Raw genomic sequence first — 22,972 nt, 5'->3', positions numbered from 1 at the left:
CTGTCAGCAGTTGGCAAGGGGGCCAGATTGGAGGTAGAGAGCCAGTAATGAGGCTGATGCATTCATTTGGTGGTGAAATGATGGGGTGGGGTGAGGAATGAATGAGAGAGATGGAGGAGGAACAGTACAATTTGGAAAGTGATTGGAATCTGTTCAGAGGGAAAGGGAAATAGCCTTCTAGGAATTTGGTTGGGCATTGAGGACACTGGTTTTCTGCATATAGAGAAGCAATTTACGAGCTTTAGACATACTGGACTTGAGGCACATATGAAAGATAGTAGATACTACAAATATATTGGAGCTCAGGAGAGCAAATAAAACGAGATAGATTATGTTTGTAGTGATATGCTTTGATTTCTTTTTTATTCCTTTTATGTAACTTCTATGGGTATTTTAATTCTCCCACACATAGACTTTATGTTGTTGTCGTCACAATTTACATCTATTCATGTTATGTATTTTTTTTACATATTTTAGTTAGTTTTAGTACATTTCTCTTTGAACTTTAATTTTTAAAAATCCTCACATGAGGGTATATTTTCATTGACTTTAGAGAGAGAGGAAGGGAGAGAGAGAGAAACATTGATGTGAAAGAGAAACATTGATTGGTTGCCTCCTATACACTTCCTGACTGGGGATCAACCCACAACCTAAGTATGTACCCTGAATTGGAATTGAAACCACCACCTTTTGGTGCATGGGACGATGCTGCAACCCACTGAGCCACTGGACAGGGCAAGAACTATCTTTCTGGTTGTTACAGTTCCATGGGACCCGGGAACATAAGCCTCCCTGTCCTCTAGGCTAGGAGATCTTGGGGCACCCCTGGGTGGCCACCATAGAAACTGGGCCACCAGACATGTGTAGACGCTCCTCTTTGTGAAAGGCTGGTGCTCTGCAGCCTGTTAGTGGGAGAGTGTAAAGATAGTGACCACAGGCTGGAGCAAGGCAGAGGGGGAGTGTAAAGACGGCAACCTCTAAAAAAAGAATAAAAAAAAAAAGAAGAAAAAGAAAAAAATGGCCCCAAGACTATCCAAGCAGGCCTCTGCCTTGCAGACCAATGTTATAAAATAAACAAATGAGTCTTTTTTCATGTAAATTTGGGGCTCATTTCAAAGGACTGCTTTAGCACTGGCCATAGGGTGGGTGAGTCTGTGTGGAGCCCTCTAGGAGCCTGTTCTTAGGCAGCTACAGCCCCAGGAGTCTGGTGGCTGTGAGCCCCACTGGTCTTCAAAGCCAGGTGTCTTGGAGGCTCATCTCTCAGGTGCCTGTCTTAAAAGCTGGGGTGCCTGATGTGAGGTATGAACCCTTCACTCCGCACGGTGCTCTGTTTTTTTTTTTTTAAGTTTCTTCCTGATTGTGGGTTGTTCCATTGCGGGGTGGGGTTTATGGCGAGATTGTGTCTCTACCTGCTTTGGTATGGTTTCCGGCTTGTTTACCTGATGTGAAGTAGTATCTCCACCTTTGTTTAGGGTCCCCCCCCCCCCCCAAACATAGTTTGTGATTCAGTGTGTCTGTGGGAGTTGGTGAATTCAGGATCACCTCCACATTGCACTCTTGAATTGGAACTCGAACAGAAAGGAAACAGGCGAGAAAACACTCTTGGTTGCGGGTTTACAGCACTTACTTTTATGGAAAAATTTGGGCTAAGAGATGGTGTTTGCATGTTCTCATTCTCGCCTGCCCTGTGATATTTGATACGATAGCCAAATAGGACAGAATTTGCATTTGTTTCTCAGAGAAAAGACCATCTTAATATTCAGTGTTGACATTTTAGAATACACCCAGGTTTGTTTTGGGTTCAGATTTATTCCCTGGGCTTTTTTTTTTTTTTTTAAGGTTTACATTTTGTCTGTAATGAGTTAAGAATATCAACATTCAACAAATTATTTTGGGATTCTTGAATTATTTTAAATGACCACCCCAAACTTTGAACAGGTACAATCCAGGCAATGCTTAAGGTAAGGTTCAGGTTTTACTGAAAGATATTTGACATTAACTCAATTTGAAGATTTTTCATTCCAATAGGCCACTGTGCTCGAGTTAATGTCAAATATCTTCCAGTAAAACCTGAACCTTACCTTAGCATTGCCTTATTTTCATCTTTTTTACTTCTGCTTCATCCACAAGGTAAAATTAGTGCTTTTATTCTTTAGCATCTTTAGTGTATATGTGGGCAGGTATTGATGGAGTGTGTTGAATGGGATCTAACAAAAAGCTACTCTACAGATTTTATGACATCCCCTTGATAATTATTTGTTTTTATGCATGAAAAAATCTACTTAAATGAATGAATCATCATAGTTTGAGTATTCTGAGCTATTTAGTATCAGTCAATGGAGGCTATATGTCCTGATAATGAAAGTTCGAGCTAAAATCTCCACATTATGCAGACTCTGACCTTTAATGAAAACAGTTTGTGGTTATGCATCCTTACTGGATTTCCTCTCTCACTTCTTTGGCTGTAGACGGGTTATCTGGAATTATTGGTTTTCACGTTTCTTATTTTGAATGTTATTAATGTATTAATCCGGAAGTTTCTATTTGGAGTTGTATAAAAGTTCACATAGATGTGAGGAAGAAATATCTAAGAAGTAGAGTAATATTTCTCAGGGAATAGATTGATTGGCAAAATAGTTTGTATTATTTATAGATAAAATTACTTAAATTGTTTAAAATTGTAGACCTGGTATTATTTTGATTTGAACACAGAGAGAATAGACCAAGGAATAGCAAGGCACAGAAACAATCACATAACATAATAAAACAGCGAATATAATGGTTATTAAAATTATATTAAAGAAATTTGTTTACTCTGCCACAAAATGGGAAAATGAGCAGACTTCGGCTGCGTTTGAACTGATGGGTGGGACTGGTTCCCATTTAAGGCTCTGAAAATTCTTCCTGTGATTTGAGGCCCAATTCAGTTTCCCTCATGTCTTTTATCTGGCCCAAGTCTCATATCAGGGAGTCTTTTCTGTTTCAGCACATGTTACTTTTATCTCCTTTTTGCATTCTCTTCACTCACTCTGCCTTGTTTGAGCTAATGATAAAGTAGCAAGAGCACAGCATTGTGGTCAAAACCCATTTCAAACTAGGAGTCCAGTTGACTCACTGGTGAAATGGGTAGGGAGCTGGGACCTCCCGTGGTTCCTGTGAGATTTATTTATTTATTTAAAAAAATATATTTTATTGATTTTATACAGAGAGGAAGGGAGAGAGATAGAGAGTTAGAAACATCCATGAGAGAGAAACATCGATCAGCTGCCTCTTGCACATCTCCTACTGGGGATGTGCCTGCAACCCAGGTACATGCCCTTGACTGGAATTGAACCTGGGACCTTTCAGTCTGCAGGCCAACGCTCTATCCAATGAGCCAAACCGATTTCAGCTCCTGTGAGACTTAAATGGGAAGGCAGAAAGCAGTGCCTGGACCTGAGCAGGCACTCAGAGTCAGAGTCCTTCCTATTTTCGAGGTTCATGCCTAGCTTTCCGGCAGCCTGTCAGTTCATTTAGCTCAGGAAACGTGTTTTATATTCACAGCGCCTTGTGCACAGTAATGTCTAAAATATCGCATTGTTGAATGTAATTTACCAGCCTGCTGTGGAAGCTTAGTACTGTTATTTTTTTATTTCCTTTTCCTCTGCCATCTTGGTTTGAGATAAACACGTTGCTTTCGTGAAACTGAGGATTTAATTCAGCAGAATGCCGTTATAATATGACTTATTCCATGGCGTTTGAAATAGTAAGGGTCAAATCATTTCCCCGGAAACTTAATCATATTCTGTAAAATCCTATTAGCCTGTCTCATACCATCACAGTCACAGTGGAGTTCTGGTGTGTTTAAGATGGTGAGGTCTCTGTAGAAATCTATCTAATGGCACACAGTGAGCATATGGAAAACAAATGACATAAAGCGAGAGGAAATGCAAATGTCTTGCAAATGACATTACTTGACATTTGCAATCACTAATCCTCCAAAGTAGGCGCTAATTTACTAAAATAAACCAAGAATTCAATTTGTTGTGAGCTCCCTTTGCTTAATTAATTATTAGTAGCAGAACAATATTCTGCGCTACACTGCAATTTGTCTCCTTTGTGTTTACCTAGTATCTGACTTAGAAATGAACAGAAGCCCTGGCCGATGTGGCTCAGTTGATTGGGATCTGTACACCAAATGGTTGCCAGTTCGATTCCTGGTCAGGGAACAAGCCTGGGTTGTGGGTTTGATCCCCAGTTGCGGGGGTGGGCAGTGGGGGTGGGGGTGGGAGAGGCAATATCGATGTTTCTCTCTCTCTTTCCCTCTCCTTTCCTCTCTCTCTAAAAATCAAAAATATTTTTTAAAACCATGAACGGAAACATGCTGATTCAGCAGAACTGATTTTCTAGCTCACCTGTGTTATAAAGCAGGAATGAATAAATGTTTGCTGAACACACTGCATATGCTTCAGTCATCAAAACGTTAGTTTTCTTACCTTCCCAAAACATAAGATCTGAGAGAGCTTCCTGGCGGAAACTTGCTGGGTGCCTATTCTGCAGAGATATTTCTATAGAGACAAGCAACTGTTTTTACATAAATTGTTTCCATGGTTGGAATGTGAGAGCTCTTTTAACACTTTCTCATTTGAGATTATACATACATTCATTGTACATTTTTTCTTTAAAAGTAGTAGTGTATGCTAAGACATGAAGAGTTTTTTTTTTTAAAATCCAGTAACTCTTTTGTTGAAATGGGGACTAAGTGGGCTTTCATTTATGCAATAACGTTGGTGTACATTTTCTTACTCTTTTTAAAAAAATATATTTTATTGATTTTTTATAGAGAGGAAGGGAGAGGGATAGAGAGTTAGAAACATCGATGAGAGAGAAACGATCAGCTTTCTCCTGCACATCTCCCACTGGGGATGTGCCTGCAACCAAGGTACATGCCCTTGACCGGAATCGAACCTGGGACCCTTGAGTCTGCAGGCCGACGCTCTATCCACTGAGCCAAACCAGTCAGGGCCATTTTCTTATTCTTCATAATCATTTTTAATTATTTTATTGAAAGGCAACTAGTTTGTATTTGTTATATCTGTTTCAACTTTTCTCTGTTAGCTAGTTAGACCTTTGAGGGAAAATAATGCTGCTGTACTAATTATTTACTTTCGTTTTAAATTTCAGTTTCAAAGGACATTTGAATCTCTTAAAAATGTTTCCAACAAATCTGACCTCCAGAAAACCTATCAGAAGCTTGGGAAGGAGCTGGAAAATTTGGATTATTTAGCCTTCAAACGTCAGCAGGTAGGATGGGAACTCTCCTTGTGGAGATGATGAATACTAGGCTTTGTGCTGTCACGCCTGTCAGTTTAGGTGGGCCTGGGGCACTTATCTTCCAATGTCTAGGGCATAAATAGGCTGTGCAAGGCTGTGTTGACCGGTCTCTTCATCTGACTTCCTGCGGCGTTCCCTGGGGGTCTTGCTTTCAGATGTACACTCGGGGGGTTTCCACATGTGTCCTTTTACTTCTCTTAAAGAAAACTCCTGCTGGCTTGTAAAGGTACAACTTCCCTTCAGGTAAGGATGCTTCATTGGCATAAAGGGAACCCCTGTGAATGCTGGACCAGGTGGCTTTTATATTGACAGGGGGATGCTTGAGAAAAATCCCCTGAAGACCAGGTAAAGGATGTGGTTGTACACACAACATTAAGGAAAAAAAGTCATGGATATGCCAACATATGAATCAACCTTTGCTTTTCTTATTTGATCTCTGAAGATTAGTAAGTTTTCTAAATGTATAAGGTTGAAGAAAAATATACTTTACAAATGCAAATCTCTTTGCCTCCTTGTATAGATTTCAAGATAAATTCTGAGCCCAAATAGAACTGGTTTGCTTTTAGGATTAATATTTTGTGATATTAATAATAATTCTGTGTGTTTGTGAGATTCGACCTTTCCCAAGCTGGACCTTCATCCGTTTCTTCACAGCCACTAGGGGTCAGGGTTGTCAAGCTTTTACTTTGACGGAATGTTTATTCCCATCAGAACTGCCAGTGAGATGTTTAAATGAGGCTGCATGAAGTTTGGGAATGTGCTCACTGATGGATAGCGTCTAGAAAAATGACTGAGTGGGTGACTCGGATGGCCAGGCACCAAGTCCATTACTTAAGAGTCTTTCCTGTTAGTGTGGCAAAAGGTGTGACTCTCTGGCCATTGCCAGTTTCACCGCTTTTGGATCTATGGGATGGGGGTTTTCAACGCAGGACTTGCTATGTGTAGTCACACCTCATCAAGTCAACATAGTGTGGTGAGGAAATACTGACTTGAAAAGAGAATCGTGTTTTAGGTTTTGCTTTATCGCAGACCTTATGTGAGCATTTAACCTTTCCAAGGCCCTATTTTCCTAGGAGCTATATTTGTTTTGTAGAAAGTTCTGGGGCAAGTGCAATACATTTATATGAAAAAGGACACACTATCCATTTATGTTTTTTTAAACCTATTTTTAAATTAGTGAGGGCCTAGGTATTAATTAGCACATGCGACGAAGCAGTTTACAGGTACTGAGCTTCCAGATTCTGCTGCTTGAAATTCACACCACGAGTCACTGCTCTGGCCCATGCAACTTTCAGTACAGTTTTGTGTCCAAGAGCCGTATTTTACCTCTGAGGAGCATTTGAGTTGGCAGGCAGTAGTCACTATTCCCTCTTCTTATCCTTTCCCATTAACACATTCTCAGTGATTAGATTCTTACATTAGCTAATTGTCACTTTGGAAAATGGGAATGCTTCAAGGACAGACCTCTGGGAGAATGGCATTGAGGACAGACAGGTAAATTGCATGTGTATGTGAGAAAAATATGGGCATAAGGGATATATATATATATATATATATATATATATATATACACACACACACACACACAAATTATATATGCTATTTATAAATGACAACTATCTGCCACATAATGTGTTTAATACACTTATGGATTAGACAATTAAATGCATTATAAAGGGCTTGGTTTTATGAACACCATTTTACAGATGAGAAGACTGTTGCCTAAGATCACCGGGTGAATAAGACACAAGGCTGGTCTTCCAGGGTAAATCAGTCTGACTCCAAACCTGGGCTTTTCCATGGTCTCGTTCCCAATATCCCTGCAGGAAGCCAGGCTGGGGGAAGTAAAGTGAGGAGTTCTAGGCGTTCGGAATGTAAGCAATTTTAGGAGAGGCTGGACCCAGGATACCGATTTTTAGGTAATTTCTACACAAAGGTGGAATATTGGCGCTAGATGAAAGGTAGACCTATTTTCTACAATGTCTCCAAGTTCCATCTTATTCTAACGACTTGTTTGCATGTAACTAACATTTTTCTATATCATGTTGGTTTTTTCTCTTTAATGCTCAGGAGTCCAGGTTTAGGGGACAGTTAGGTTCAGGGCCTCAGGTCTGGTAGACTTAAAGAAACATTTGAAAATGCCACCTGGTGAGAGGCAAAAGACCGCCAGTTCTCGCTCTTTCTCTCATGCAAGTCGTGCAGTATATCCGAAACCACAAAAGGATTTTTGAAAGACTCTATTCAGACAGCTAAGAAAATGTATGAAACTTTACTACACGATTTTCTAAGTGTTATGTCTAGCAACTCTAGTTCTAGTGAAATTTATTCACACAAAGCAGATTTTGAGCTCAAAGGGCCAAATCCTTATAAAATGGGCTTCCTTGAGCAGGTAACATACTGTCAATCCTTTGTCTTACTAGACTCCATCTCTTCCTATACCTACTGATCATTATTTTTCTTCTTGGAAAAGATAGAAGGGGAATTGGAGGGAAGTGGTTAGAAAGAGAAGGATGGTGGGAAGTCAGGGACCACAGAGTGATGGACAAAGAGGGAAGAGACCAATAGGGATAAAATAGGAGGAATAAAATGAGGGAAGTTAAACTGTAGTTGGTTTTATACTGTATGCATCTAGTAAGTTAAAAAGGTTGATTTTTGAAAGTTAAAAAAAAATCTCAAAATAGAAAAAGGGAGAAAAAAGGAGAGGCTACAAGAAGACATAGGGAATGAGGGAGATGGCAGAGAACAGCAAAGACAAATTTTGTTTACTTCCCATTTTACCTCGGAAAATAGCAGAACTTTCTAGAAACTTGTAATAATAACCCAGTTCTTCTGTATGAAAGCCCCCGAGGAATTGCTGTTTCCTGGGTGGGCAGGGTTCAAAGAGTCAGAAGGTTTGCTCTTCCCTGACTTGGTGAGACTTGCCCTTATGTTGCCTACCCTGCCCCTTGAAAGCCCCCCAAACCTCTAAACCAGCCGTGGGCAAACTACGGCCCGTGGGCCGGATCCGGCCCGTTTGAAATGAATAAAACTAAAAAAAAAAAAAAAGACCGTACCCTTTTATGTAATGATGTTTACTTTGAATTTATATTAGTTCACACAAACACTCCATCCATGCTTTTGTCCCGGCCCTCCGGTCCAGTTTAAGAACCCATTGTGGCCCTCGAGTCAAAAAGTTTGCCCACCCCTGCTCTAAGCACACACTAGTGAGTCTCTCCCACTGGAAAAGATTCAGGAATCTGTAAAACTGCAATACAGCAAGAAAGCTTCTGCCTCCTACGGCAGGATCTTTGTCCAAGAGAATTAGTCATGGCTTGTTTTCTGCTCCAACCGTATTCATCATTCCTCGTGTGACAGCACATAGGCTCCGTAAGGACAGGGCCTCATCTGTCACCTTCGCTGCTGCATTCTCTGCGGTGCTCACAACAGTACCCGACCCATGGCAGATGCTCAATAAATACTTGTTGGTGCTGTTGTTGCTACGAACAAGAAAGCATACAAAAGTTTTGGCCTCAGATTACCGGCAATTAAAATTGATGTTACCACATTTTTAAAATTCATAAGGGCATTAACCCTTGGGCTTCCCGAATGCCAAAGGCTGACAGATTGCCCTTAGACTTAGGCATTATTTAGGTGTTCTGCTGACATGTTTCATTTCCCATCCATTTCTTTACAAAAATAATAATGTTACAAAATATTAATGTTACCTTGACTGTGAGTTATGGATGTTCAGTGGATCGACTATAATTATCTTGGACTCATTCATTAGGTTTTATTTTGTTTCCTTTTTCTATGACATTTTAAACATAGTTTTGAGAGATTTCTTTCTCTGGGCCAGATAGATTCCTGGAGTATTTTGTTCTATTCTTCTTAACTCTATTTTGGGGTTTGTTGTACTCTCTCTCCTAGGTGTGAGCTTAACTGTTTCTTTCCTTATTTTCTTTTTTAAAAGAGTGAGTGCTTACACCTCAGCTATCCTTAGGCTATATTTTAGGTCGGGGCACAAGCATCTCTCCATTTCCCTACTGTCAAAAAGAGTAATGGTGAAAACAGCCTTGGTAGGAAAAGGTGAGCGGAGGCCATGATAGATGAGGTGGTAGGTTTTCCAGGACGAGTCAGCTTGAAGTAAATGATGACAAAGCAGGATTAACTGGAGAATCTAGAGACTTTTTCAGTTTTTAATATCTGGAGATGTAATCTTAGAGTTTATGTGCTTGGGCTGTTTGGTTTTTATCCTCCTGGTTGATGTTACATAGGAATGGTAATAGCAAGTTTTAGCTGTTATATAGAGCCCAGATTTATGTATTAATTTGAGAAGTTATAAATCAAGAGATTTCCTTGGGGCTTTGATTAGGTGGAATAAAATAAAATAAAGTTTGATAATCTGGACTCTAATTTAATTCCTTTTTAATTTAATGTAAATTTTAAATGGATTTATTGGGGTGACACTGGTTAACAAAATTATACAGGTTTCAGGTTCATAACTCTACAACACATCATCTGTACACTGTATCGTGTGTGCACCACCCCAAGTCAAGTCTCTGACCATCACCATTTATCCCCCCCATAACCTCTTCCACCTTCTTCCCACATCCCCATGGCAATCATCACACTGTTGTTTGAGTTTTTTTCTCTTTTTTGCTTTATTCCTCTCCCTCCCCAATACCGCCAGTCTCTATTTTGCTTGCTAGTTCATTTTATTAATTAGACTCCACATATGAGTGAAATCGCATGGTACTTGTCTTTCTCTGACTGGCTGATTTCACTTAGCTAATGCTCTCCAGGTCCATCTGTGCTACTGTAAAAGGTAAGATTTCAACCCCCCCCTTTTTATTTTTATTTTTTAAAATATATTTCTTTATTGATTTCAGAGAGGAAGGGAGAAGGAGAGAGAGATAGAAACATCAATGGTGAGAGAGAATCATTGATCGGCTGTCTCCTGCACGTCCCCTACTGGGGATTGAGCCCGCAACCCAGGCATGTGCCCTTGGCCGGAATCGAACCCGGGACCCTTCAGTCCACAGGCTGTCGCTCTATCCACTGAGCCAAGCCGGCCAAGGCTACCCCCCACCCCCTTTTTTTTAACAACTGAGTAGTATTTCATTGTGTAAATGTACCACAGCTATTTTATCCACTCATCTACTGATGGACACTTGGGCTGTTCCTAGATCTTGGCTATTGTAAGTAAAGCTGCAATGATTAAGAGGGTGCATCTAATCTTTCAAATCAGTGTTTTGGGTTTCTTCAGATAAATTCCCAGAGGTGGAATCTCTGGATCATAAGGTGTCAGGGCCAGCCTGACAGGGTTGAGCCAGGCTGAGGCAGGGAGGTGGGAATTGAGAAAAGAAAGAAAGACAGGAAAGCGGGATCGGGAGGACCCCAGTTCTCTCGATGAACTGAAGCAACTTTATTAGCCACACAATCTTATTTATACACAGCACACTGAACAGGAGGTCTGTCAAGAGGAATGTATTCTTTGTTCCTCTTAATCTCTAAGGGAGGGACACAGCAGAAGGACAAGTTCTCAGTACAGCATATCTCAGTAAATAGTTACAGACTTCTTAGTAAGCTATGAGAGGCTGTTCTCATTCTACAAATGTTGCTCTTATTCTACTGATAAACGCCATCCAAACAAGTCTGGGAAAACTGTGTGGGTAAGGGTCCCAGCCTTGCTAGCCCCTTCAGGTGCAAGGACCTTGCCAGCTTACATCTGGCCCCCAACAATAAGGCAGTTCCATTTTTAATTTTTTGAGGTAACTCCATACTGCTTTCTACAGTGGCTGCACCAATCTGCATTCCTACGAACAGTGCACTAGGGTTCCCTCTTCTCCACATCCTCGCCAGTACTTGTTGTTTGTGGATTTATTGATGGTAGTCATTCTGACAGGTGTGAGATGATACTGTGGTTTTTTATTTGTATGTCTCTGATGATCAGTGACATTGAGCATCTTTTCATATGTGTATCGGTCATCTGTATGTCCTCTTTGAAGAAGTGTCTATTCAGGTCCTTTGCCATTTTTAAATTGGATTGTTTGTTTCTTTGGGTGTTGAGTTGTATAAGTTCTTAATTATTTATTTATTTTTGTTAATCCTTGCCCAAGGATATTTTTCCATTGATTTTTAGGGAGAGTGGAAGAGAGAGGGAAAGACAGAGAGAAACATTGATGTGAGAGAAACACATTGATTGGTTGCCTCCTGTACAAGCTCCAACCAGGGCTCAGGTCGGGGAGGAGCCTGCAACCAAAGTACATGCCCTTGACTGTAATTGAACTCAGGAATCATGGGTCCTTAGGCCGATGCTCTATCCACTGAGCCAAACTGGCTAGGGTAGGATGTATAAGTTCTTTATAAATTTTGGATATCAACCCCTTATCAGATATGTCATGGTGAATATGTTCTTCCATTCAGTGGGTTGTCTTTCCATTTTGTTGATGGTTTCCTTTGCTGTGCAAAAATGTTTTAGTTTGATGTAGTCCCATTTGTTTATTTTTTCTTTTGTTTCACTTGCCCGAGGAGATGTATCAGCAAAAAGATGTCTGAGATTTTACTGTCTTATTTTCTTTTCTTACCTCTTTTTCTATCCTTAGTACTTAAAACAGCATAGTAAGACACATCCCTTTCCAGAGGCTTCTGGAGTCCTTTGATGTGACTTATAGTTGATATGAGGGGCCTAGTGCATGAAATCGTGCACCTTGAAAGGAACTGTGGGCTGCGGTGGACACAGGGGCGGGTCTTGGCCCATCCTCTGTGCCCCTACCCAGCCCCTTGCCGCCGCGCCCCTGGTCCCCTGTCTGCTGGCAGCCCCACTCCCGCTGCCATTGATCCACGTGCTGACGGTGCCTGCCCCGCTCACACCTGCTGACAGCATGGAGCGATTGGGGCCTGCGCCAGCAGAGGGTGTGAGCAAGGCCGGTACCATCAGTGGGTGTGAGTGGCGGTTGCTGCCCCATTTTCCGCTCAGGGTAGGGGGAGGTGGAGAAGCCCTCGGGGGCGATCAGGACCGGCAGCCACCACTTGTACCTGCTGATGGCGCCGAGCAATTGGGACTAGCACTGGGCTCTGGCAGTAGGTGCGAGTGGGGACGTCGCCAGCAGTGGGTGCAAGTAGCCGCTGCCGGCCCTGATAGCCCCTCAGGAGCAGGGGGAGTTGGAAAAGCCCTGAGGGGCGAACAGGGCTGGCGCTGGCAGCAGGTGCGAGCACCAAGCAGGACTGTGGTGTGCATGAGCCAAGAATTTTCAGTAAATACCAGAGGCTTGCCCCGATGACAGCAACCAGAGCCCCGCCTTGGTCTGGCGCCCCCGCTCACCTGTTCCACCATCCCGCTGCAGCCGATGGCTGCCATGTTCCACACTCTGCTGCCTGCTGCTGATGCCCACCATGTTCCATGCGCACTCCCTGGTGGTCAGTGCATGTCATAGCGACTGGTTGTTCTGTGGTTCAGTCTATTTGCATATTAACCTTTTATTATATAGGATTATTTAGTTGAACATTATGTAGACTAAGGCTTACACATTGATGTGAAGGTATGTGAAATTAAAATATTGTACTTCATATACATATCCATGTTGGAACACATCATATACCCTGATCTTCCTCTTGTTTCCCTGATCATGGCATGCTATTCTTTCCTTCAACCTTTCATAAGGTTTATATAACTTGACATTCAGAATATCTGGGCCCTTTCTATTTACTTATTTAACTAATCATTCTATAAAGCCAAACTGAAGTCCAGCCTCCCTCATAACACTTTATCCTGTGACCTCTAGTCAATATGTAAACTCTTCCTTCTTAGCTTGTATATGTGCCTACAATTTAGCATCTCATTGATTATGCAGTCACTGAGGGTCCGTGTATGCAGGTTAGAGCGTGGACTTTGGAGTCAGTCTAATCTTGTGAGACTAATTGTGTTGCCTTGGGCATGAGACAGACTGTTGAGTGTCCTATTGCCTAGTTGACAAAGCTGCTTTTGAATGCTGGTGGTTCTATTCCTTCGACACTATGGACTTTTATAACATGTGTCAATGCTATATGACAAAATGCTCAGATTCCTAGTGCCAAAGGTTCCATTCAGTGTATAGAACGGATCACACACATCCATTTGTGCTACTTAAAAAATTTTATTTTTATTGGTGCTTAAGGTAAAGAGCTTATACTTTGCAAGTCATCCACATTGTTCCTTAGACATTTTATCTTTGCTCAGATTTTTGAAGTGTGGTGGCTTGTTTATGGTTTTCGTATTTATGGCTAATGCAAGTTTTAACATGATGGATGCAATGCATCGTGTAGCTAGTTTTCTAAAAAAAAAAAAAAAAAGCCGCCTTTTAGGAATTGTTTTTCAGATCTTCAATAACTTTGTCCTTTAAATTTCAAAAAGTTAGGAAAATAATACCTAACTTATACCCCATTTTCATAAAGCAATTTATAAAGTATAAGGTATATATATGTCTTAAGTACTTTAAAGGAATAAGAGACTCAGGGCAGTGCCTGACATGTTCTTAGTAAAAGTGGTAGCTATTATAATGTTTTTGTATTAGTCTCATAAGTCATCCTAAATGGTTCATAAGTTCCATAGGGCTATGTTTTCTATTTTGTAGACTATTATGTTTTGTATTTTGTGTACTGCACATAGGGTACAGTACTGTTCTGAACAGATAGGATGGAATATTTCTGGACATATGTAACTGAGCTGCTGGTGATCTGTGTCACAAAAAATAATGATCCCCCTTGAGGAAGGAGTTGCAATAGTATTTGGTTCTAATGTGTTTCTAAGGTGATGTCTCTAGTTGGGCAGTGAAATTAAGGTCCTGAGTATCGTGCCATAGCAATCTGTGGTGAAAATAGGGTCTCAGACCCAATGTTCTGGGTAAATCCCAACTCATGTAATAATTACATGCCATGTGCCTAACTTCTCCTTGGTTCCAGGCGGTATTACACAGCACCACAGTGTGCTCTCTTTAGTGATGATATTCAGGAGCAAACAACTGCTTTTTTCTTCTACCGAGCTTAGTGAGTTAACCCCTTTAGGTAACTTGAAAACCAGAAGGGTACATAATACCGTGTAGGGTAGAGATTGAATTAAAAATGGTCCCTTATCAATAAAGAAACATAGAAGTAAGTTAGATGAAATTTACTTAGTGAGAAGGGCTGCGGGTTAACACCCTTGCTTTGAAAAGAAAATTCCAGGTGGGTAATGACTGACCACACAGATGATAATCCTGGGCATACCCTGGAACTTAAGAACCCGGAGGACACCAGATACCAAGTAGGCCTCCTGTGAAAACAATGCTTAGCAAAACAAAACGAAGTGGCAGGCTTGTTGTAGTTGTACTATAGCAGTGATGGCGAACCTTTTGAGCTCGGCGTGTCAGCGTTTTGAAAAACCCCAACTTAACTCTGGTGCCGTGTCACATATCGAAATCTTTTGATATTTGCAACCATAGTGAAACAAAGACTTATATTTTCGATATTTATTTTATATATTTAAATGCCATTTAACAAAGAAAAATCAACCAAAAAAAAAATGAGTTCGCGTGTCACCTCTGACACGCGTGTCATCGGTTCGCCATCACTGTGCTATAGCATAGGGAGAAGAGGAAGTTGATAAATTCCAATGGTAGTCTTCAACCATGGAAAGATTTCCAACAATAAAACTGCTCTGGGTCATCTAGGATAAGGGGGCATGCGAAGATATGCACGGGGGGGGGGTGCGTATGTGTAAGGACAGTATAAAGTAGAACTGTCTTCCCATTTACATTAGCACTGAAGTGGAAGTTGTAAATACATTTTACTTAAGACCTTTGAAAATGCAGTACATATGCATCTGGGATCATTTAGAGGCGATCTACGACAGAGTGTGATTATTGGGCTGGGCTGAAGGAGCACTAAGGGGAAGCACTAACCGAATAGAAAGATGGTTCCATAAGCAACAGATTCACTTACATGGCCTTTGTTAGATGAAATAGGTTAATAGCTCAACTGGGAGAAGATCCTTTCCTTCTTTGTTCTGTAATTAATACAGTTCTCTTGAAAGAGTTCTGATTGAATTACTCCTTTTAAGAGTAAGTGAAACTAAATTTGCTATGTAAAATACTCATGTCTATCTTAGATGATATTCTATTTCTTATTTGCCCAATCAAGTAAAATAATTATTGATGCCATGTACAAAACTCTTTCTAAAAATCCCAAAGCACTTCAGACATTATTTAAAAATTCATTGCCCAGGTATAAAAAATGTTTAATTATAAGACAGGGTGCCACAGCAACGTTCAGACTAACCCAAACATGTTTTATTCTGCCTACCACATGTGCAATTACATTTTAATTCATGTGTACACAGTCAAAGAAAAAAAAGAGATGACATTTCATTAATTCTTCAGTTTTCTGATGGAGAGATAGAGATAGAGAGAGAGAGAGAGAGAGAGAAGAAGGAGGAGGAGGAGGAGGTTGGATACATCATTCAAGGTCATTCTGAGACGGCAGCAGATTCAGAATTAATATTCACATTTCCTAATTTCTAGCTTATTGCAATAGCCACCCAACCATTTTCACCGCTTCATAAAATGCAAATCTTTATAGTCTGAAGTTAAAAAACCTTACGGATTTTTATGTAAAAACTTCACCGTGTATTTAAAGTCAAATGATTAAAATGATGCCTATTAGTTATTTGTTCTCCTAAAATTTGATTTCCATATTGGACACAGTAATGCTCATGATACGTAGGCACTTCTATTAAATTAGTAAAGTAAAAACATTGTAGAGACAGCTTTTAAGTTCGAAGGTTTGCTATTCTCTTTCCATCTGTTGGTTCTGGGGTTGTTTATTGGTGACACTTAGGTAGAAAGCTGTTGAATCAAGCACATACTAGCTGATTTTCATGCACCTGCAAAGATTTATTTTTTACAAGGTTGTTTGCTATCTGAGAGTTTGCCTTGTGGGCAGCTTATAGCTACTTTATAGTTGGGAATGCTTATAGCAATCGTTAATACTTTGTTGTAGGTTGTTTTCAAAATTTACAATGCTGATAGGAATTTCAGAGGTGGTAAAAAAAAAAATCTTTAGTGTTTGCATCCACTTAGGTGTGTCTTCTATTGACACACCTAAGTCCATAAGAGTAACAAGTTGGTATTGATAAGAAGTGAAAGTCCTAAAAGAGTTACCTCTGAAAATGTCTGCTCAAGTCTGTTTTGTAGTTTGAGAATAATCTGTGTCTGCAGAAGAAGATGACTTTTCACTGCTAAGATTATGAGCTCTGGCGGCTTCAGATGCAAAGTAAAGTATACAAGAACCCGAGAACCTTAAACTAAGGTTAGAATTTATCTAGCTCAACATTTTTTATTTTAGAGATGAGAAAAAATGAGCCCCTAGAAGATTAGCTATCTTGTACAAGGCCATACACTTTGTAATGGCAGAGCTGGGACGGTAACATGAATGATATTTTCTCTGGTTCTTTCGTGAGTTTCTTAACCTAAGTCAGCCAGTTATATGTGTGTGTGTATTTTTTAAATCGAATTTATTGGGGTGACATTGGGTAATGAAACGGTACAGTTTTCAAATGTACAGCATCATTTGCGTACTGCATTGTGGCTCACCACCCAAAGTCAAGTCTCTTTCCACCACCATTTATTCCCCCTTTGCCCTCTTCCGCCTCCACCCCCTCTTTCTCTCTGACCCTCACAATACTGTTGTCTGTGTCTGAGTTCTTTCTTAACCCCTTTACCTTTTGTTTGTTAATTTATTTTGTTCTTTAGACACCACATATAGGTGAAATCATATGGTACTTGTCTTTCTCCAGCCAGTTGTATATTGATTGTTTGATATCTCTAGTTTGAATCCTAAAGCCGAGAAAGGACTTGGAGATTTGAAAAGCATTCCTCTCCTTTTTGAAAAGCTGTCTGATCCTGGAGACTAGGCTGGTTGCAGAAATAATTTCTAGTGTTAAAGCTCAGCTGTGTCTGGCATGGGAGGCTCTGATGGTAGGCAGCCTTTGTGGAAATGTAACTCATTATCTCCAGGAAAAGTCACACGTCTGTTGGCTCCTGCATCTTGAAGAGCATTTCCTCTGTTGTAACCTCCGCCAGGTGCTCAAGCAGGGACATGCTCCTTCAGGCAGGCAGGTGTGGAATGAAGGTGTCCCTCCTGGTCCCTTGAGAGCCTGAGAGTGTGTCTTGCTTCAGAGGAGCCTCTGCTCTCTCTCCTGCCCTCAATAAAGGGTGTAGGTAGAGTCTTTCTTAAAATGCAAGCCTCTGGCCACTCTCATCTCCATTTCTTCCACAAGGAGACATGAGGGGACTTCTGTTGATTGTTCATAGAAACGTGCAACAAAGGACTAACATGAGGATGCAGCACATCTGGGTTTTCAGTGATGTCCATTTCTTTCTGGTTGTGCTTACATCCCAATAAGAGTTACCGGTCTTTCAGGTTGGGTCCTAGGAATCTGGACCAGCATAGAATTTTCACCAGGATGAAAGGAGGACCAGCCAGGGCTTGGATTTCACTGAGTCTGTAGGAACCTTGTTGCTTTGGAACTAGAGGGTCACCCAGGGCGTTGGGTTTTATTTCAAGCTGTAGGAACAACAAAGGTACTTTTAACAAATATATAATAATATATTATTTACACATCGACGTGCTCATAAATGAAAATCATTTATAAATGTAGTAACATTTTTTTAAAAAAACAAAAAGACAAATTTGTTTTTATTTATTATTACATTTTAGAAGAGGAATTGCAAGTGTCATCTGGTTCAACCCCTTCAATACATAGATATACAAATAATACAGAAAACACATCATTTTGTTCTTGTCTGTTGCATAGGAATTTTTATTTTTTGGACAAATTTTAGATCCCGTGTCCTTTAAACCATGCCCTTTAAAACCATGCTTTCTGAACTTTAATACAAGTACAAATAACGTAGGGAATTTTGTTAAGCTCCAGGTTTTGATTCAGTAGGTTTGGAGCAAGACTGGAGAGCCAGACACTGGTGCTGCTGGTCCTGGAGCCGCATTTAGGTGTCAGGGACATTTAAGTAATTGTAGGAGAGCACTATTCCAGCTGTCCCTCAAAAGCCGGAACAGTCCTTGGAACATAGTCAGTATGTACTTAGTAAATATTCTGGATTTGAGCGATGATCTAGTAGTAAGGTTGTGCCTATGTGCAGGACATAAAAGATGTGATCCTTACAATAATAACCTTTATCACAAATTTTATCATTTATTTTGCTGTTTTTCTGTCCCGTGAGGGGACAGGCTTCTTCCAATATCTATTGTTTTTGTAGATCACATATTTCAGCAGCTGTAGGCGTTGTCCTTTGCATGTCTTTGTCACAGATGAGAGATGAAAGAGAGCAGATTGAACAGGGGAGCCGCAGAGTCTCAGGTACAGGACGCTAAAGGAGAATAAGAATGTAGTATTTTAGCCCTGCACTGTCCACTGTGACCTGGATGAACCGACCCAGGGATCAGCTGGTTTTGACTTGGCAGCATTGATTTCAGAAAAGCGAGCCCACTCACATATTTACTATGGAATGGAAGGAAACCATAATCTCTAACATATTCCTGTTAATTTGTGTATCGAAGCTGTACATCTCCACCTGCCTGCACAATCACAAAACAGTGCAGTGACTATAACCGTGTCCTTGTCAGGCAAAAAGATGGCTGCTGCAGCTCTCCTGGTAGAGGTGCTGGCAGCCCCCCTAGAGCGCTGCTGGCCGCCGCAATTCAAAGGAAGCGTTGATGCTGTTTAGACAAGGCCCACGGTTCTGCTGACAGCAGAGCTTTGAACATGCACAGACCCATCGTGCAGCCTTTTATAGATGTTAAACTGTTTTTTGGGGGTTGATTGCTGCAGGCTAACTTAATATGTAATGAGAAATTCATTTGATTTCTTTTTTTAAAGCATATTCATATTTGTTCTCTAAAATGCCATGTTTGGGCAGTTTCAAGTTTGCTATTTAGGAGGAAGCTAATCAGCATTTATGGTATTTCTCATGCTTCAAATGTGGCGGCAGTAGCAACACTTGCGCTGAGGTGCAGATGAAGGGAAGCCTATCACCTAAAGGTGGAGCAGCATTGCTGGCCTGGTCCACGTTCTGCTCAGTGTCTAGAGGGGTGTGTGTCTGTAGAGGTTTCCTTGCACACACTCTGGTTGCAAATAACAAAATAAAAATCATAATGAATGTTCTCCAGAGTCACATTACATTTTAGAGCAGCGGTTCTCAACCTGTGGGTCGCGACCCCTTTGGCTGTCTAACGACCCTTTCACAGGGGTCGCCTAAGACCATCCTGCATATCAGATATTTACATTACGATTCATAACAGTAGCAACATTACAGTTATGAAGTAGCAATGAAAATAATTTTATGGTTGGGTCACAACACGAGGAACTGTATTTAAAGGGCCAGAAGGTTGAGAACCACTGTTTTAGAGGGAAATTGTTGAATTTTTACCATGTGACTAGCTTTTCCTCTGTCTGGAGGCAGCTGCCACTTGTATTCATTGACCGCATTAACTATATTTTGCTTAATATTTTTAGTGTCACTTATGGGATTTTAGCAAGATGCCATAATAACAGCATGCAGTGCACATTGCATTCTTTTAAATGGTATTTTTATGAATCTGTTTTTTTCTCTGTTGTCGCATACAGCACTAATAGATGCTAATATTCTCTATATAAATGCTGCTCATATTATCATAGCATCTGGCCATGCCATGGTTAAGTATTTATCATCTACGTCATTATAACACCTTCGTTCCAGAAGAGCTGTCTGAGCCTGTTAGGGATGTACGCAATTAAGTAGGTAACGATCTGTGGCTGCATCCACGCAGCATTAACAGCTGACCAGCGGTTGGTTGTCCGAGGGTATGCTGACTGTTGAGGGGAGGTACTTAGAGGACGGGACGAAACTGTTTTGATAGTTTTGAGGTTTTTTTCTTGTTCTGTGCATTTAAGCTCCTTGTTTTCTTTTAACCTTACTGTTTGCTTAATGAAGACATAGCATTTTCTCACTCTGCTTTAGATATTCGTATTCATCTCTACTGTGCTAAGCTCTCCATCCAGACACTGGGAGTTACTGAAGCCTTTCTTGGTACTTTCGTTGGTGCAGAGTGAAGTGGTCCACCACATGTTCCATTATTGATAGTTACACATTCATGTCTTTATTCTAAATTTTATTTATGCAATTAAAGATAATTGAATTTTGGTCATTTCTCCAGCTCCAATGTTGGTCGTTAAGTATAGTTAGGATACTTTTTTTTTTTTGAGAGAGAGAGAGTGTGGAGGGGGAGGGACAGCGAGAAACATCCATGTGAGAGAGATACATCGATTGGTTGCCTCCCACATGCATCCTGACCTGGGCCGGGGATCGAGCCTGCACCGAGGTACATGCCCTTGACCAGGAATCGAACCCACCACCCTTTAGTCTGAGGGCCGATGCTCTAACCCAGTGGTCGGCAAACTGCGGCCCCTTGAGTGTGGCTCTTCCACAAAATACCATGTGCGGGCGCGCACGTACAGTGCGATTGAAACTTTGTGGCCACACTCAAGGGGCCAAAGAGCCGCATGTGGCTCGTGAGCCGCAGTTTGCCAACCACCACTCTGACCACTGTGTCAAACCGGCTAGGGCAGAGTTAGGATACTTTTGACAGTTTCAATATTCATCCTGTGTGAATTTTGAAAAACTAAATATGGTAAGTTCCTCTGGTGAATCCCTAAGTTTTGAGCTTCTTTATCAGCCTGTGAGTCTGAGTTCCAGGTTCATTTTCTCATGGTAAAGGCATGACCTGGGGCTGTGATACAGTGTCATGTGAATAAAGAGAAATTTTGGTAAACAGCAGTGTGCATTTATTAGAAATAAATTGGACAGGAAGTTTTAGCTTGCCTCTTGCTCACTCTAATAGAAACATTTCTTCCAAATAGTAAGGGTAAGTACACTTAAGCTCAGATTTATTTAATAACTTGGGAATGATGTTTAATTTACTTAAGACATAGGAAACATTACATTTAAAGACTAACTGAAGTAAATGACTTAATTGTACCCAAATTTTGTCTTAAACTTAGGAAAAAATTTTGTTTCTTTTAAATCTCTTTGAAAGTTATTAGGAAACTTCCTATATTTTTTTCTATCTTGAAAATAAAGAGTAATAACTTCTGGTTTAGGATACTAAAAATATTTGAGTTTTAATGCTAAAGCAGTGGGCTAGAATTAGATCCATGAAAAAGGAAATGGATTTATGCCTACAGTAGGCATATATGAAGGGAAGGAAACTTTGATTCTGTATAAAGTAATGTAGGGTAAGTAAGTTAGCACTTGTGAGCAGGTGGTGCTCAGAAGGGACGTGTATTGGTGGCTGTGCATTTTCTGCTCCAAACATCTGGCCCTGCAAAAAGAGTATGTTGACATCTTGGGTACTCTGTCTTTAAGTGCTTTTGGCATGGCTTATTTCTTACCCCTGACATAAACACCATGCACATGACTGCGGTAGAACATTATTCATTTTAATGTTACTAAATTATCAATATGAAAAAAGTGAAGCTGAGAAGATTCAGGAATGTCGGTGTCAGTGGACTGGATATCATCATACTACCTTTTTAGGTCTTTTTGCATATGGTTCTATATAAGATCCCAAGGTCAAGGAACATACTGAAAGATCAAGCTCTTAATTAAAAAAAGTTGGTGGTGATAGTGAAGAGCATGGGTAATTGCGAGTATTTTAAGGAGAAGTAGATGAGACTGGTAACTAATTATTTGCATGAAATTTGGCATTAAGACATTTATTTTGAAGACCAATAAACTAAAAAGAGCAATCACACTTCAGAATAATAAAAAGTAGTTAAGATTTATATATATCATGTTGAAGGTGAAGTGCACATTCCCTAGGAGTCCACTGAAAATAATAAGTGTGTATCAGAGGAGTTATAGACACCAGAAATAATGTACAGCTTGTGATTATTAATGAAAACTGTGATCAACATTTGTTATAGACTCATCTCATTGGGAATTGTATCCCAAAATTGATGGAATTAGGACAGTGCTAAGAATTAATTTCATTGAATTATGTTATAAGTAATTAAAATTTTCCTCACAACAGATAACCATATTCTCAAAACCATAACTCATTTCATACCTAGTCACCGATATGAATATTTTCCTTCACTTAACTGTACTCTAAAAATTGGCTTTACAAAAGGTTCTCTTGGGCCAGGGCTGCAGTAAGAACCTCCTGTTGAAAAGGAAGCAAAATTATTATTACGCAGTAATTTGGGAAGTTTGGATAAATACATGAAAAATAATGAGATAATGTATTAAATCATATAAAAACCCGGAACTTAGTTTCAGTAAAGGCTGAAAATAGAGTATTATTTTTTAAAACTTATCTTTCTGCTAAGCACTATCACCAGACATATATTCATGAATCAAATCCCACCAGGGTGTGAGGCTAGTCTGCTGAAAAGAAAAAGGCATACACGAGTCTGTCACACAGTGAGATAAAAGCTGTGCTCTTTATGCAAGGAAACCATTTTCTATCAGAAGGAGTTGTGAAAAAATAATAGAATTATAAAGCAAGTGCGTTTATGGAAAGAAGATAGTCTTCTCAGCATCATGAAAATACTTTCTATTAGGGTGCTCTGATGTAAGAAACATACCAGGCAACATTTCACTTAATGAAA

The 22,972-nt window shown here is 40.3% G+C and overlaps 1 protein-coding gene across 5 annotated transcripts in view; it reads left to right on the top strand.

Moving 5' to 3' along the window:
* Positions 1-22,972, top strand: part of CTNNA3 (catenin alpha 3) — a 1,374,069-nt gene that overhangs the window by 100,780 nt on the left and 1,250,317 nt on the right. For all 5 annotated transcript variants that reach the window (XM_070432843.1, XM_070432842.1, XM_070432840.1 and 2 more), the window contains exon 5: positions 5,164-5,283. In XM_070432843.1, the coding sequence (XP_070288944.1) occupies positions 5,164-5,283 (120 nt within the window). The remainder of the gene's footprint in view (positions 1-5,163; positions 5,284-22,972) is intronic.

The sequence above is a fragment of the Myotis yumanensis genome, unplaced genomic scaffold (genome assembly GCF_028538775.1).
Source record: "Myotis yumanensis isolate MYYU_CA2020_CCGP unplaced genomic scaffold, mMyoYum1.0.hap1 SCAF_13, whole genome shotgun sequence".
In the NCBI taxonomy this organism is placed as follows: Eukaryota; Metazoa; Chordata; class Mammalia; order Chiroptera; family Vespertilionidae; genus Myotis; species Myotis yumanensis.
The sequence above is the reverse complement of the archived record's forward strand: the minus strand, read 5'-3'. Positions and strand labels throughout refer to the sequence as shown.